Source organism: Phaethon aethereus, assembly GCF_964289735.1.
Source record: "Phaethon aethereus genome assembly, chromosome: 1".
Lineage (NCBI taxonomy): Eukaryota > Metazoa > Chordata > Aves > Phaethontiformes > Phaethontidae > Phaethon > Phaethon aethereus.
In genome coordinates, this window is record NC_138575.1 from 46,071,017 (window position 1) to 46,089,729 (window position 18,713).

At 35.5% G+C, this 18,713-nt stretch overlaps 1 protein-coding gene across 5 annotated transcripts in view; it reads right to left on the reverse strand.

Moving 5' to 3' along the window:
- PPFIA2 (PTPRF interacting protein alpha 2) overlaps positions 1 to 18,713 on the reverse strand; it is a gene marked incomplete at its 5' end in the record, with an annotated part of 338,907 nt that overhangs the window by 54,734 nt on the left and 265,460 nt on the right. For 3 of the 5 annotated variants that reach the window (XM_082013922.1, XM_082013924.1, XM_082013923.1), the window contains 5 exons: positions 763 to 894; positions 1,258 to 1,341; positions 10,275 to 10,409; positions 12,319 to 12,465; positions 14,686 to 14,907. In XM_082013922.1, coding sequence (XP_081870048.1) covers positions 763 to 894; positions 1,258 to 1,341; positions 10,275 to 10,409; positions 12,319 to 12,465; positions 14,686 to 14,907 — 720 coding nt within the window. Of the gene's footprint in view, positions 1 to 762; positions 895 to 1,257; positions 1,342 to 1,765; positions 1,853 to 10,274; positions 10,410 to 12,318; positions 12,466 to 14,685; positions 14,908 to 18,713 lie in introns of all 5 variants that reach the window. The other 2 variants (XM_082013921.1, XM_082013920.1) reach the window with 1 other exon arrangement.

Below are 18,713 nucleotides of genomic sequence, written 5' to 3' on the forward strand. Positions count from 1 at the left end.
GACCATGTTTTTTCAAGAACAGCAAAAACTTTGCATCTTCCTTGAACTGAGCAACCGCAACACTCTTACACAACTATTTCTCCCAGGTTGTTCTTTCAGCAGGCCTATTTTTTGCTTCGTACGACATTTTGTTTCAATGATATAAACCAGAAGTACATCCTCTGAGAGGTTCTGAAATGTCCTTCTGAAAGACACTGAAATACTCCCCTCAGATCAAACTGAAGGTGACTAAGCAGAAGAGGGAGGGATTAAGGAGGATGAATATAAAGGTCATGAGATTTGAGTTTTGCAGGCCCACCGTGTCTCACATCATGGAAAACCTGTAAACAACATTCCCTCTTCAAGGGTAAATGCTCCTTCTCTTGTGGTGACAACATTTCACTCTTCCCAGAGGAAGTGAGGTAAAATCAGCAGGTTAAAATACGGGAATGACAGCACATCTGAAACGTTCCTCTGTTCTCATATACTTTCTCTCACTAACTCACACCGTGTTGTGCACTGGTCCTTTACAAGCTCTTTATCAGACTTCACGCTGATGAAAAAGGGACTCATAATATTCAGCATATCCAGTTCGCAGTAGTTCTGGAAAGATGCTTGAGTGTACTCTTCAATTAAGAGTTGAATGTGTAAGTTAGACCATATTTGTGGTAATATTTGGCAATAGAAAATCAGCATGATGCCTCTATCCTGATAAAAGTAGAACATGTTTCATACAGGAGAATCTTTATTAAGCTGAACATTATACTGCTCTTTGCACTGTACCTTTTCTTCAAGTGCTGCCATTCTCTCTTTTAAGTGTAGCTGCAGACGCTCATTGGATTCTGTCAAAAGTCTGTCTACGGTATCTGATAATCTTTTGTTGTGCTCCTCATTCATTTTTTCTCTTTGCCTTGCCTTTAATGTAGAATAGAAGATACAGATTGATAGAGTCCAAAATTAACCAGTACAGACTTGTATCATTAACAAATAAAACAAAAAGTATGGTAACTCTAGCCATTTAAAGAAATTCCACAGGAAATGTAATTAGTTATTGGTTAATGCACATTCATTTTTGTATCAGCACAATACTTTGAACGGTGCAACTAGATGTCAACTAGTATATCATGATGGTTAAGTAAAGCTAGAAGAAACTGCCATCACTGCTATAAATAAAACATTTACCAGGACATAGATTTGTGTGCTGGAGTGCATAATGTAGGGCTATATTGACAAATCAAAAGAAGAAAAGTGCACAGAAGTTGTCTGCAATACACATACTCTTTGCAGTTCCTGATTCTTCTCTTCAAGTTGAGCTTCTAAGTGTCTCATACGTTCCTCGATGTTTCCATGTCTTTCTTCTGCCTTTAAAAAAATAGAAAGAGTCTTTCTGTAATTTAAGTGGCTTTGTAAGTTTTTATATCAGTAAAATTTAAACAAAACATAAAGCAAGCTACTACTAACTGCAAACTTAGTTTTCCGAAAAGAAACTTTTTTTAAACAGGCAGCTGAACAGCATTGCTTGAAATGTGTCAGCTACAAAGGCCTGTTACATCCAAGCATCAGCAAAACATTGGAGTTATTTATGAGCAATGAAATCAGCCAAATGTAACATGCAGACTGTGCATGGTTTGAACACAAACCTGCCATCGTAAAATTGTAAGCTCCTGAAGCACTGAACTGCACGATGGTTGATTATCAATAAAAAAAAATAAAATAAGTTAAAGAAAATGAAAACAAATCAGATGGATTCTATTTAGCAATAGAAAGTAAAGTCCAGTAGGACTACCTTCCTACGTATGGAGATCATTTCTTGTAGTTTAGCTTCCATAACATATTGATAATCATCAGATGAGGTAGAAGAGGTTGGATCAGACTAACAAGTCAAGGAAAAGGAGAGGGACAAAATTGAAAAATCAGAACTAAAGACACTGACACTGAACAGAACACAGCACAGAATGCTTAAAAGAAAAGTGTGACTGAAAATTTAATACTTTTAACCTACAGATTTTTTAGTGGAATAAACTACACTGATACTTGGTGAATATGATGCAGTTGATGTGGAGAAACTGAAAATAATGGAATGCTAAAAAAGCTATCAACCTACACATGGAGGTTCAAGGTTAGTGATGGCTGGCTGATGACATATTACTACGGAGTGAATTCAAAGCAATACTGTCTAATCTAATGTTTAATTGTGGCACGCTAAACACCAGAACAGGGCTCTGCAAGGCCAATGTCAGAAAGTGCTTTATAATTCTTCTATCATTTTCTAGGAATGAAAACAATGCATAAATACTAAATTAATGGATTGGTCAGTTAAAGAACTATGCAATGTTATGGTACATTCCCTAATTTCTAGAAAACAGAAAGAACGCCAAAAGTGACAAGGCTCAAGCTTTAGTATTCCCTTTTAGAATACACTACATAAGCCCTTTCATCCAAATAAACAATATAGTTTTCATCCCTTTGAAAGGATCCACCCTGGTGGATCTCTTTGGAAGATCAAGGTCATCAGATAAAAGAAGAACCTATAAATAAAAATTCATTAATAGGAATGAAAAGTCATTACTGAGTATAGAAATGGTAATCCATCCAAAGATTCATTACTGTTTCTGACAGAAGTTGACCTTAATTAGGTCATTTGTGGCAAAACATGAATATTCATGTTATTGTCATGTCAAACAAATCTACGTTACCATTCAAAATGAAAAAAAAAAAAGCCCTTAAAGAAAGGGAAATGCTATACTGGATTTGTCGCTATGGAAACAGGAATGTGCATAAGGCATATAGACAGTGCTACTGATGACTTTGAGTTGTGAGCTCGCGCTTGTCAAATGCTATTTCACTCTGTCAGATTTACCCTCTCTCAAAAAGAGATCCTGAACTCCATCTTTAGATGAGCAAACTTTAATATGTACAAGAAATACTAATTTTACAACTGTATTTTTTTGGTGAGACTCTTTCATACTGTTGTCTACTAATGATTTATCAGAATAATTAGAAATAGATACCAAAGTAATTCCAGATGTACACCATAACTTAAAATTACCCATAACTTAAACTCAGAAGTATTATCAGGACCAAAAGATCAGACAGAAAATAAGCCTGTGATCTAGTGATTTATAAATATAAACTGCAAGTTTTGATATGAAGATATCCATACAAGGCAATCCTGCTTTGTTTAAATACAAGAATAATGTTTAACTTTGAAGATCACTACTATTCTTTTCAGAGTAAGTATATTCACAAAATTCAAATTCTTGCAAAATTTAAGGGAAAATCAGTATACTGTGCAACTAAGCTCATTTAATAAGTGCAGTTATTGTTTCTGATCATGAAGCAGGCATACTGTGACTTATTAATTATCTGAAGCTATTTTGCCTATTTATTACAGTTTGGACCAGTGACAATTCCTTTATGATTTTCTTTATCTTATCTTTTAATTTTACCTATTAGTTTGTTTCAGCACACAAGTGCTAATGCACTACTTCCACTCCCAATTGGATAAATAGAAAGTTAACTGAAAAAGTTAAGACCCTGTGATTGCGGACAACCAGATCATGCTATCCCTTCCACAAAGTGACCAAGATTTATCTTCCTGTGTAGAAGATAGACTTTTCCCCTATTTGAGTCCTGACTGCACTATTGGTTCAAGGCCTTCCTTTAATGCATCTCCAAGAGTCAGGAGAAGATTTGAAATCATCAAACCTCTGAGCTGATAATGGAGAAAGCTTAAGTAATTCTACCTCTTTTGAAATAATTTTCATTGAGGGAGATATAGAATCCATTGGGGGTATCATCCCACAAAATTAAACTACTTAGGAGCTTCATTAGCTGACTGCAAACTTTAAAAGCCAGTTACTTAATCTTCACTGCTTCTATACGCTTAATTGCAGGTTAATGCAAAATATGAAGATAACGAAACTAATATACCTAGGTTCAAAGGAGATCTTATTTAAGTCTTCTTACATGTGGTGCTATGTGTCATAAGCCATCCTTGCGAAGCTGGTCTAGCCAGCTATATATTTTACCCTTATTTTTCAAACTAAAAAATGGGTTTTCAGGCCAAACAATACCATACTTTATTCCTTAGGAGGAAATAGTCTATTCAATGCATAAAATGTTTGTGGTATTAGGTTTAACTTATTTGGAAGAGGAGGAAGAGAAGGAATAAAATTGTCAGAATGATGTATGTTATCTGAATTCTTATATAGAAAACATTCTTGAAAGATCATGATGTTCTCTTAAGATTCTTATAGCCATCTAGTTCTGTTATTTCGTAACTTCCTACTGCTTTAATAATTCAGTAAGGTATATGTTTAAGATACATATAAATATTTTTGCTAGTGTTCAGTTATTTCACTAAGAATATTAAAATGTTGGTATGTACATTCTTGTCAAAAAATCTTCCTGAATGTGGCTGAGAGTACCTGTACTTCATTTTACAGCATAAAAGAAAACAGAGCTGATCTCCACATTCACCTCCCTTTACATCTCTTTGGTAGGATAAAGAGACTTTAAAATTAATTAAAATTCAATATACCTTAGAATCAAAATAAATGTCATTATTATAAAAACACATAAAATGTACTTGAATTTTTTATGTTTCCTTTATCTATGTGCATTTTATTTGTTTGTTCCTAAGCTGTTATTCTGTATTACTCTAAAAGAACCAAATTATTTTGTAACTGAGACATTAAACAATTAGGCTTAACTGCTTGTCTGGCAGAGAACAAGCACAGGTTCACAGCCTTAGTACCTACCCTGGGCTCTAATCCTGTTTAGGGATTTTAACCACTGGTTATTACATGCCAAATACATGAGCAGGCCCTGCAGCAGGGACATGAATCAAAAAGGTGTCCTCTGTAAGGGCTAGGGAGATGGAAACACATGTACTTACTCCCTTTTTCTCTTACTTGCAGAAACCCACCTGTAGACAGAGCTGCAGTAGGAAAGCACAGCCCTTCCAGCTCCTGGTGTGCCTAGTTGGAACATACTCCCATAATGAGGGTTCCAACACCTCTCATCACCCTTTACACTGAGGAAGGCCCCAACCTAGGTCTCAGAAACCCATCCAGAAAAAAAGACCTAGCAATTTGGCTATTCCCTAAGGGATTTCCAAATGCCTCCTGCACAGACTTCCCCAGGCCGCTCTGTTAGGATTGACATGCCTGTGGTAGCTACACTTTTTTGTTGTCCATGTGTGTTAGTCAGCCCCAGATATTCCCACAAGAATATGCTCTTTGAGAGACTTGGGAGCCTACCATAAAAACATCAAATGTCTCCGTCTCTGCCTTGTGGTTTGAGGCACACGTAGTAATGTTCCCATAGCAGAATTTCAGATACATGTGAAAGAAGGGGCCACTGTGGACTCCGAAGTTCATAAACAGAAGTTAGATTTCTTATGACTTGCTTTGCTAAGAGTTAATTGAGTTTAAAAGTTTCTAAAGTGGAACTTGTGTCACTACTTGGCAGACCTTACCCTACATTCTTCTCTTTAATATATGACTTGCATGTCTGTTCACTAGTACCCTGTACAGGAGGATTAGTAAGGCACATGGTGTGGTATTCAGCAATGAGAATTTAAAGCATTTAGCCAGCACATTCAGTTAAAAATAGATTTGTGAAATTGTGCATCTTAGACTGGATATGGACAAAAACTAACAACGTCTGACCCCTATGAGATACCAGAATGAGTCTTAATGCTCACTTTGCACTCTATATGCTATGAAGCAGCAAAGAAATAGCCAGTATAAGCCAGTAATATACAGGAAAATTTTGCTTTGAGGGAATATCGAAGCAGTTTGCATTATTGCTCTCTAACCCTGTTAAAACTCTGCTGCTTGCTCATGCGCCCACAAAAAAAATGTTGTTTTCACATAATCTGTTACTGTTAGCACTGCACATTTTTTAGGTCTTTGCATCTTAGTTGAAAAAGAAGTAATAAATCCAATTTCAGATGCAGAAAGCACCTGTACAGTATAGGTGCTATAATTTTTCTTCCTCATGCTGAGCTGCAGGAACAAATCTGGACTTTTCTAAGATACAAGCCAATTTCCACAGTTTTGGCACCTTGACTTTTGAACACCTGCTGTCTCCAGATTTTCTACTGGCTTCTTATGGCAGACATTCCTTTGGCTATCCTTTGAACGAGTGAGTTATTCAAGAAGAAAGAATGCGTTATTGAATGGAGCTATGCATCCGAAGGTGAAAACAGGAGATCATGGTGACTGAATAACAACAGATCACAAAGTCATCAGCTACTTGTTCACATGCTCACTTCTAACCTGTTACAAATGTGACAAAATATGTTGGCTTAAGTCACCTCTTTTTCTGAAACCCAACCTTTCAGTCACTAGATATTGACACATTCTTTCCTCTCCTTTGTTTCTCCACTACCTTCTACACCTCACAGCTTTAGTAAGCAACTCCTTCTACTTAGCTCTGTCAAACCTGCTTCTTTCACTTCTTCCTCCTATCAGGACAAAACCTTCAGTGGAAAGGGACGCACAAGAAGAGGGGTTGTTTGAAAAGACAGTAATGTGTTGTAAATGTGGAGTTTCTCTTCCTTCTTCAGCTAACACATCATCTTCTCTTTCTCCCTTGTTCTCAGAGAGGTTTCTGTCTTAACCACATCCATGTCTTGCAGAACTTTTCCCCCCTTTGCATCCTTTCCACTGCAGACCTTCTCCTTTCACTTTCTTGCAATATCTTCCCTACTTAATGCAAACCAGATCCCCACATTGTCACAAAATAAGCATTTTGTCCCACTTGCCTCTAACTTTCAAGTCACGTTTATTACCTTTAAAATAAGCTGGAGGTGTTACTATGCTAAATGTGGTTTATTATGATTATGGTTTCCTCTTCTCCATCTCAGTGCTGCTCTAATGCAGCTAAAAAGCACTGTTGGTATTTCTGGTGACCTGCATACAGGAACGATGGAGTAGAATGCTGACTGCTGTCTTGTGATCAGAGAATTGACATGGTACCTCTGCTGCATAAGTACCTGAGGGGCAGAGTGACTACCAGTTGGAGCGAGTGAACGGAAGCAGGTGGATGCTGGTTGTCTCCACTAGACCCCTCCCCTGAATACATGCAAGGGGAAACAGTGTTTGACAGGCTAACCATCTGAAGATTCTGGACACTCCAATGTCTGTCCCTTCTGAGGAAAATAAATATCTTACAGGATAAAGAAACGTTTAGTTAATATTGGAGGGCAGTTCTTTCTACTACCAACTGCCTCTTCTCCAGGGCAGGCAAACAGACCAACACTCTGAGAATGAGTACAAGGTGGCTCAATGAGTCATGGCAGTCTAAATCTTGGGATACATGCTGAGAGCTGGGCTGCTTGTCATGACCAGACAGATACCAGTGTGACAGCCAGGCAGGACAGCACGGTACCTCGGATGATGCCGTTCCAGGTTAGTCTGCCATAGGCTGACTAACCCTCCAGTTGCTCACCCAATGGGCAGAACACAGTGAAAACACAGCCAAAGAAAAGTTCAAATGATTCGGGTAAATTTATGGGTACTTATCTGATTTCACTGTATAGTCCAAACTTTTGGAAGTTCACTCTTTATGAACTAGCTTGGGCATAGAAAAGTAGCAAAAAACATTCACTAGCCCATACGTATAAAGAAGAAAAACAACTCATTTTAAAAACTGACACCATAGAAGATCTCATTCTACATCCTCCTTTTGCAGAATCCCAACACAGATTTATTATGAGGAAGAGCATAATAAATTGAATGCAGAATTGTAACATGCGTATTTTAAACTTGGGGTGGAAATCACATCCAAATCCAGAGCATGTTTGTTCTGTTCTATCTCCACATGTAAATAATTGGTCTTACATTTTACCCACAGTGAAGCAGTCATGGTTTCCAGTTATCCCATACTACTTTCCTTTAAAAAACATGTAAAACATTAGGCTTAACTCACCTCTTTCATATGACTAATGTAAGAAGACTGTAACCCCATTAATTTCAGAGAAACCACATTCATTGAGGTAGTACAGAAGAAAGGAGAATATTTTTTTACTTTTTTTGCAGTGCAGAGCTGATTCAGCGGGCTCATCTTTTACTTAGTGTACATGGACATGCAGCCACCATGGCTCAGGCAGGCAGACTAAAGGTAGTCTGAAGCCAGCTAATTTGAGCCCTATTGACAATGTGTTTGCTCAACAAAGGCAAAATTAATTAGCCAATTAATTCAACAATTAGCCAACAAATTCAGCCCCTTAGGTAGGTCTTGCAGCTTTCACTGAATAGCTAGAGTGGTAACAGTACACCAGCTAGCTAGTTTAAAGCTACTTAAATAAGCTGCAGTGACTACAGTGTCGTCCTTGCTTCCGAGATACATTTACGTGATCCGTGAAAAGTACTGCACTTTAAACTTCAGAGCTGCCAGACCAGCACTTTAATGAGCTCTACAGTTTGCACAGATGTATACAAGATATCTAAAACACATGCTTATTTGGCCTATTGGACAAATTCTGACATTCTTCTTCATGTCATGTACTCCAAGAAGACACAATTTTAAATGAAATAAATTTCTTCAGTTTTTCATGTGATCACAGAGGAATGAACAGAACCATCATTACAGTCTAATATACTTCTTAGGGTTTCCTGCTTAGCAAAACCTTGGATAAAGTGAAATGGGGTGGAGCATCAGCTGTGTTCACAGCTCTCTAACCACATCCCATGAAATAATGTAAGAAGACAAACAGAGATGTATACTGCAGCTTTATGGTCACAACAACAACAGTATCTCATGGAAGTCCCTGAGTGCTCTGCATGGCTGAAATGCAATTTCTTCTTACAATATGTGTCATTAATATATGTTCAAGGAAAAATGCAGTTGCAAGAAAAGACATGCTTGAGACTGCAAAATACTTACTGGTGCCTAATTGCTGGAGAAATTATTCAGGAAAAATCCTCTTAAAATAGAAAACAGTATTTTTAAGCTACTGAGGGCATTAGAATATGTGATTATTCGTTGAAACAGAAACAACTGAAAAAAAAAAGTTAAAATGCCAAGGGACTGCTCTTATGTGCACCTGAGTTTTTATTAAAATGCAATGATATTTATTTGGTATTTCCTGTAGTTCTCTTTTTGCTGATTCTTCTTTTTTTCCACCATTTTCAGTCTCTCTTTCAGATTCCCACCCATTCATATAAACCTAAAGTGGATAGCACAAAATCTTGATTACTGAATAATGATCTTGCCTTAACAAAATGTAAAAACCCACAACCCAAATCCCCCCAAAGCCTCTTTTTCTTTCTTTCTTTCTACTTAACTAAATTACTTAAAAATCCAACTTTATTAATGAGCTGCTCAGCACTTAAGGCTTCACTATAAATGGAAAAACATGATAACTGAAAAAAATCCGTCAAATTTAAAAATAGCTAGGCACATAAATAGGTAGAAACACTCCTTGGCAATAGAGAAAGGAAAGCTCATATATATGAGTGATATGTAATACAATCTCTTAAATGCATTTTTCTTTATTTGTCTGATTTTAAGAGATGAAGAATAAACATATTATCATTATATGTCTTTATGAAGCTGATAATATCTGAGCTACAGTATTAACTACAGGCATACCTGAAAGTGTTAGAGGCTAAACATGAAAACTGCACTAATGAAAATGTATTTTTATCTTCTTATTTTTCTGCAAGAAAGCTGCCATATAATAAATTTATCAGAAAAAACAGTTTGAAGTCCTTTTAGGGTTTCACATTTGTCTTTGCAGATATATGATACAAAGAATCATTCAAAGCAAACTTTGTACTGCAAGTTGTCTTCATTTGTGTTTTACAAATGAACCCAGCTGCCACTAAGATTTGATTTTATAGCCTTTATTGGAATGAAAATAATCATTGTTTAATATTCATGGTATATGAAAACGTCCAGAAGAACTAAGTAAGTGTAGGAGTGGGATTTCTCTCCACCCATCTCCCCTTAAATTAGAAACTCTTATACAGTAAAATGAGTATTCCTAGGGTAAGTAATACTCACATGTATTGGAAATATATGACTTCCTTGTAAATATACTCTAGGCTAACTTACATATAACTACTTTTCCTGTTACCAAAATGCTAAGAATTACAAACACGGCATTGAGACCATTCCTGGTTAAACTTATCATGACATACTTATCAGGAAACGTTTTCTTCTTTCAGATCAGCTTGATACTATTTTGGTTTTGTCCTTGAGGTGAAGAATTGGGCTGCGAACCAGCATTAAACAATGGGGTGTCTGAAGTGAACCTATTTTCTCTTTCAGGGCAGTACCTTAGTCAGAGCTGCAATTCTCTGAGCCAGTTCAGCCTCCACTTCAGGTAAGGTTTCAGCCTTCCTCATCGTCTGCTGCAGCTTCTGCTCAGCCAGCTCTAGACGCTCTTGCAGCTGTCTGTTTTTGTCTTCCAACTGAAGGCCAAAGATAGATAAACAGGTATTGAAAAAAAAAAAAAACAACAGAATTAAAATTTTCCTTTAGTTTCTGAGGTATTGGGGAAGTGATCAAAACTCACTACATAGGCATAGATACTCCACAACCTGGAAGACCTTATTGGAGAGGTATTAACTCAAGCATGGAACAGTGTAGGCTGCCAGTCTTACTAATGATGAATGATTTGAGGCTCAAAGTTCATATGCAGGTGAAGAAAAGGAGCTGTAAAATAGAACTACTGAAGATGAACAAAAAACTCCTTGTTGTTTACCCGAGCAAAGTAAAAGCATTGGTGCCAATAAAATGAGAATTTTCCAAATGGAAATACTGAGTCCATCTCACAGAAAAGTTTATGTATAAGCTAAAATGGGAAAGAGTACAATTCCAAAAGGATAGAATTCCCAGCAAAGTTTCTGAAGAAATTGCCACATGCAATTTTCTGAACAAATGCCTTTCGTATATTAGGAAATGTTAAAACTGACATTTCATTCATCATCATAACCTGGTTGCTATTTGCTTAAGGTTGCAGGGATATAGTTCATTGTGAACCTACAATTAAGTCTTTACAGAGGTGAAATCAATTAATCTGTGATAAACATGAAATATGAACAGGACTTTTGAGAACTGCAGTATTTTCTGGTCTGCTGAGATACACCACAGGATAAAGAATTTTTAATGGTTTGGTAAGTGATTCTTTCTTTCCTGTTCATTCCAGGTAATAGAAGACATAATGAAAAAGATTTTAGATTCCGTTTTAATCCTTCAAAAGCATGAAAAGGTGGACTTTTCACATTACAATGCTGCAAATCAACTTTAAGTCTGCCTGTATATATTCTAAGCCTAATGCTATTGATCATTGCTCTGAGGAGGTGGACCTCCGCAGCACAGCATGACCTACATTGGCAGCAATAAAAACTCAGATGCAGGTACCTTACTTTTCCATTATTGGGTGTTTTTGGGGGTTTTTTTTGGCTAACAATTGAAGATACCTCTTAAAATAGTTGAGGGAAGCTGGAGAGTTTGAGTTCTGATGCTTTAACTTCCCTAAAGAGGTAGTCACGTACATATATATAAATATGCACAGAGGGATGCGTGCATGTGTGTGTAAATATACCTGCATCCAGTCATAGAAGCAGAGATTATCAGATCATACACACTTATTTCCCATATAGCGTTTTATATTGTTTGAAGACATGATAGATGAAAAAAATAAAGAAGTCTGATACTGTGGAGCAATATTATCTTTTACAGTTTGAATTATATTCATCTCAGGTTAGCTTTCCGTTCACATTGTATTCTTCAAATTACAAATCGGTGTTTTCTGTTCATTTTACACTCCAGCTTTTGGAATTACTGTGGAGACAAAGTACCATGACAGAAAGCTGCACAATCATGTTATACTCTTCTTTTTTAAAAAACATATTCAGGGATAATTTAGCTTTGTAAAATTTTATTTACACACTACTAATATGTGAAACAATGAGAATATATTGTATGCAAATTTTGATCTTTCCTGCACGAGGGAATTTATTTTGGTTATACTATTTTTTTGTTTTCTTTTTTTAATAAAATTCAGAAAATTACATAAGAAGCAAAGATAATCTTTTACTTAGGGTATATGACTATGTGCATTTATGCAAGACACTATCAGAAAACACAGTTATTTTCCAATGTTGAATGTACACATTGGTTTGGTATTGACAGTCAGAGTAGCTGATAGGAAGTAGCTTAGAGCTTCTGAACAACTTAGGGGGTTTTTTAGATTAACTGATCTGTTGATTAAAAATGAACAGATTAACCTAATGGAAACCTTCTCCTGTAGATCTGCCCCCTTTTTGCATTAGTTTTCACGGTGTATGAAGAAAGCAGCTAATGCAGATACTGCACCTGGCGTAGGATGGCTTCCTTGTTTGCCAGTTCATTTTCCAACTTATCGTTCATGTCATGTATGGAGGTGGATTCTCTCTGTGCACTGAGGTAGCGCTTCTCCAGCGTCGTTATTCTTTCTTCCATATCTTCCTTTTGTGCCATTGCCTAACATGACAAAAAACCCATCAAGAACCATGCAATTAAAATGTTACATAATTTTATATATACCACTTTAATTTTCATGCTAACACCAGACAGGGATGTACAGTATACACAGCAGTAACTTTTCCTTTTTAAAGATAACTTATTTCCTTTGTGATTTTTTGTAACTGTGATATTTAGAGTGGTAGCTGTTGAATAGAACAAACAGAAACAACCCTCACCTTTGTATAATTTTCTAGTTCTATATTTTTCAATGCAAAAAGACATAGCAACCACAGCTCACATTTACTTGCTTGCATCTTAAAATACAGCAGGCTTGATCAGAAAATAGAAAAACTGATATATTTACATAGAGTAGAAACATAGTGCAGTGAATGTGGGGAAAAAAAACATATATGAGCATTTCTACTCTTGTTCCTGGGTCCTGCTAAAATTTTTTGCTGAAGTACATGTAGCATTCAGCCTGTGACTTGTCCTGAAAATTTAGGAAAACAAATTACCACAATGTTGGATACATAATATAGCCATAATATATGGGTATGTTATCCATATATGTTATGGATAAGGATTACTTTAAAATCTTGAGCTGTTTATATTCATGTATTACAAGCTGGCCTCACTGAAACTCAATAGCTGTTAATTTAGACAGATTATTCATTAGTCTGTCTATTACAGTGTTTATGTCTCTTCCAATAATTTTAGTGAAAGCAGAAAATTTTATTTGTTTTAAACTTGTGCCTGACTCTTGAGAAGACTTACATATTGCCACGTTTCACATTGAAATATTTACTGATGAGCATATCTTGCTGTTTGTGTTATATTACGTTATGAAAGTAGTGTTGAAGTGAGATAATTATTTTTCAAGTAAGGCACAATGAAGATATAAATGGATCCAAATAGCTAGTCCTAAAATGGACCATATCCAGGTGATATATAAAAATAGTAATTATGTAAGTAATTCATTAAAAACACACAGGGGAAAAAAAAAATCCAATAATTTATCCAAGTTACACAATACTAAACTACTCTTCTTGTTGCAGGAATTTAATTTTGTGCATTGAGAAGACTCTTTTGTCGTAGTCCGAAATAATGAAGACAGGCACTTCCACCTTTACAAACACCTTTTGCAGCAGATTTTGCACTGACATTTGGTAATTACTCGACATGCAAATGCATTAGTGGCCACTTTGCTTAGGAAGCAAAGGGCTGAGAGCAAGTAAGCCTGTAGCTGGTGTAATGTGGTATTTAAGCAAGAAACAGCAAGTGGCAATCAAGTGTCCGTGAGACAGCAATATTTGTCAAAAAGTAAATGAAAGTGGAGATATTAGAGATCCCTAGAGATATAACGTAGCAGTGGTGGAAAAGGAGAAACATTTCAGTGCAAACTATTCTTTATAACTGGATAAAAGTGACACAACACTTTAAAGAGGCAGAGTACAAAGATGTGAAGACACTTTGAGGCTGTGTCAGGCATCAGAGGTTCTGAAGGAACGTTTCTTCCAGAATACTAGAAATAACAGGTTAAATATATACATACAAATGCCTATATATATATATACACACACATACATAAATCCATATGACATAACTATATTGCAGGAAGCAGTGTAACAGAAAGATAACTACTCTAATTTCAAAATACTAAAATAGATTCTAGAAGCCAACCATCCACATATACTGAGAACATCCACATAAGAGAAGATACTCTGGAGAGTACTAAGGAGCACCACAAATTTAAGAAGAGGAAAGAAAAGGAAAATTGAATTATATTTCCATTTATTGAGAGAAGGGAAAAGCATATGAAGTAATGAAGTTACCACACATGAGCAAATATTATAATGGATTATATAAATAACACAGTTTTATAAAACAGCCCAGGAGTTTTAAAAATGTGCTTTAGACTATCTACACGACTAGCAACCATTTTATCTTAAAAACTTGAAATAGCTGAAAACTTGCCAGAATGCACTCTAGTGATGCTAAACCACAAAGGAGTTTGCCTTCCTCCTATTAGAGTTGCACATATACACACTTTTATGAACAAGGTTTTATAAAGAGATTTCTAGCACTATTTCTCAATGTAAATTTTGTGTTTCTTACATACAAGGGTTTTTATCACTGCTCAACTTTTGCTGCCCACATTAATTGGCCTCTATCAGTTTGTAGTAGGTATCATGGGAACAACAGTCCAAAAAAATGAGATGAGTATGGTGAACTCCTTACCTCTCTAATGTCTCTCTGATATTTACTGTTCATTTCTTCTGTTTTAATGAGCTCCTTTCTGGCAGTCTCTGCTTCCTGCTCCACCTCTCCCACCCGGGAAGACAATGCAGCCAAACGCTCCTTCATTTGTGCCATTTCATAGTTTTGCTTTTCCAGTAGTTCCTGAAGTTCAACAACTTGACTGGCTTCATCATTTGAGTCTATGGAGCCATTTGATAGGCGCTGTTAACAGAGAAGTGACATTTATTTTTTAATGTGGACTCTATCTAAGTAGTTTCTAAAACAAAGATTATTTTAAAAATTACAAAAGCAACTAAACCACAATAATATCCATGGTAGAGAGATGTAGGTATAAAAAAATTGCAAAATATTGGTATTTGTTCATATCAAGGGATTCCAGAATGTGACATCACTTAGAGAAGTGAATGTTTGCATTAAGAGCAGAATATTGTACAAAAATACTTTAGTTTGACATTAGGACTACTCAAGTACAAATTGCAACAATACTACTCTTAAAAAGCACCAAATTGCAGGCATACGTCTTTCTTACCTAAACTCACACAGCATTTAACCTTAATCAAAGTCTATTTCATTTGCAAAACAGGCCATGCTGCAGACAGGAAGCAACACTAATAAATCACAAATTCACTGTACCAGAAAGTGTTTAGAGTCTGGACAACGTATTGGTTAGGTCTACATTAGAAACAAGCTCTGCTGAAGTAATTTGTGTGCTGCTGAAAGCCCTGGTATGAAGACAGTTATAAAGACAAAAATCATGAGTCCAGAACTCGTATTGCATTTGGAATATGATCTCGGGAATACGACTTACATTGCAAATAAATGATTTCAGGAAAGAAGTGCATTCACTAGCAGGACTTGCTGGCATTGACTCATTATAATAGATAGTCATACTAACCTTTTCCAGTAGAGGCCAAGCCATGGTTTCATACAAATTTAATTACCACATGTCAAAAAAATAGGCAAAAAGAACAAGCAAAATATTTTGATTTTGAACTATAACATGAAAAAATAAAACCAAAGCAGTCCAACCTGTCATTAATTTTCTTGATTAGGTGCAATTTTATCAGTTAAATTTATATTATGCAGTATGGGAATTATATATTATTATATACTGCATATATTATGCAGTATATTTTATATATATATAATACTGCATATATTATGCAGTATTTCACTGTAACTGTCATTTTAAATAGGTTATTGATCTCAAAGAGCATCGTACAGGAATATGGGTCCTAAAAGGCGCTTGTTGTCCTTCAGATGGTAGGGTGTGTAGCAATGTGTATATGAAATATTCCGAGCAAGATCTGAGAGGAAACCAAGCTTGCTTTCATTAGCACTTCTGTATTATTTTCAAAATATATTTATACAGAAATCTAGCAAATTCAAAGAACACTTTTCTTAATAGCTTTAACAACATTCTTTCCCCAATCAACCATAAAATGAACCCAGATCAAGACCACCTGCCCCTCTGCAGATCATTGAATAAAATTATTTCACTCTAAAAATTCATTACATCAAATGGTTCCAAAATTGCTTTCTTTATACTAGTGAATTCTATTATCTTGACATTTTATATCAGCTGCTGAACCATCATTGATCTACTTGCAGGACACCATGGTAAAATGACAGCAATTAAAAAACTTATTTACACTCTGTTTGTTGTTTGGAAAGTGTTCTGTTAATCTACTTGAATCAAAATCCCATTAATATGCAGCAATCACATATGTAAACAAAATAGTACTCAAGCAGGATAAAACATTCTAACCATCATAAATTATTCCATTGTGTAAATTTGACATAACTTTTTTATCTATGATAATTATAATCTGGTTTACAATTTTAATCTTATACAATAATTTCAGCAGTTGCCACAGATGAACAAATTTTACCTTGCATTGTATTTGCCCTACAACTCTCTAAATAGTAGTACAGGAACTGCTGCAAGGTTATAATAAGCCAAATACCAAATCTGAAAAGCAATAAATGGCATGTGATCATGTATTTTATGTGATATAAACCATGGTGATTTTGAAATTACAAGCTATGATATCTAGGAGTATGTTCACTGGCAGAGAAATATTTTCTTTTTGTTAATACAACTTTTTTCCTTAAGATATTAATAACCCAACCACGTATAAATTAAATGTGAAAGATTTTTTTCCCACTAATTTACTTAATATATGAGATTTCTGGAAAGAGAAATAAAAATGTATTTAGAATCAATCTCTCACCACTAGACAAATGCTGTGACTGCCAGTTATGCATGCATATATTTTGATTTATGCACATAAACTTCCCTCATAATTCTTCGATGAAGTCTTTGTACAAGCTGCTTTAATTCTATTCATTGTTCACTTTTGCTTTACATTATTCTTGTATTGATATATAGAGCTGGTTGGTATTTAAAATTTCCAAATTACCAAAATGTCAACATTTTAATTTTTCTTAGTATGATTAAGATAAAAAAGAGTTTTCTTTAAATATCCAACTAAAAAATAAAAAAAAATCAGGTTAAAATTTGGTATTTTTAGAATTCTGATGCATTAATTTTTACCTAAATACTTTTTAAACATAAATTTACCCAGGGCTTTAACTGACATTTTGTCACTTTTATGCCTTGCTATTATTTTATGATATATCCATTATATGGGTACATCACATGGAATAATCACTCCACAAGACCACAGGTTGAAAGTTATTAAGCATTAATTCAAGGACTAACTGACACAAGAACCTCAGGTTCTCAGGACAGCTTTTACCACTGGCTTTATGGTCATAGTTTCCCCTCTCTCCAAAACAAAAAAAGCTTGAATAAGAATGTGGAAATATGCTATGCCAGTAGAAGCAAAAGGCATCCTGTATATAATGCTGATTCAAACATGTTTTCTGAATTAGTGAAAGGAGCAGGAACCTCCCATGCCCTAGAGTAATTACCTACAAAATAAGCTAGGGGACAGAACTTCAGCATCTTCTCTTCTTTATTTGTTTTTAATTTGGACTTTTTTTTAAATCTGGTTGAATTTTTTGTGATGAAATATTTCCTGGTACTCAGAGTTTTCTGTTGATGATGCTGTGTATTAATCATAATCTATTTGTAAATAAACAATTAGTTGAATGCTTCTAATAATGAAATCCAAGTTTTGAATAGATCTGTGTGAATTATTACCTGAAGCACTAAGGGAAATTTTCTGAAAAGAGAATGCATAAAAAAAGTTTCAAAGTAGACATTCTTAACTGTCATATCCCTACACTACTCAAAATCTATGCAAATATATCCAAGAAATAGTGTGCAATTAGTACAGAAAGGGAGGGAAAAATAAAGTACTGAAAGTAAGCTGAAACAACTGTGAAGTCTTTAAAGGAGGGAAAGAACATTAAAGAAAATGTTCTAACCAGTTGAAACATTCTAGCAGAGAAAACAGAAAATGTACATGCTCCCCAGATCTGGCGTACAAGTTAGTCACCCAGATAAAGTCTTCAACAAATTTCATGATGCTGTCTATCAAATGTGGTCATGAATAAGCTACCTATGGAAACATTCCTTAATTTCAAGTTTCACATAAAAGTATCTACTAGCAATGTTTATTTTTTCTTGAAAAAAGAAATGTGGCAAATAGTTCACGTGTTCCAATGCTTCACTTTTTTTACTAACTAGTTTATCCAGTTAAAGACAATCCATCTGTTTCTATCACATTTACTTACTTAGACCACAGTGCTGCAGAAATGGTATCATCGTATCTTCTTGACTACATCTTTTTTGCTTTCAACAGTGACAGCAGGTACACACAGCTGCAATGTGTGGGTCTCTGCCCTCCCCCCATTCCCCCTCCGGTGGGTTTTCTCAGCCAGGTGAGAAATCTGGTTGGCATCAACCTGGAAGACCTAACACAACCTCAGGCATCTTTGCTTGGGCTAGTTCAGAGCAAACAAAGGTAAATGAGCAACTACATCTGTACCCAGCAATGTAGCACTCGCTTGCCTCATCACTGGGAAGAATGAGGGAA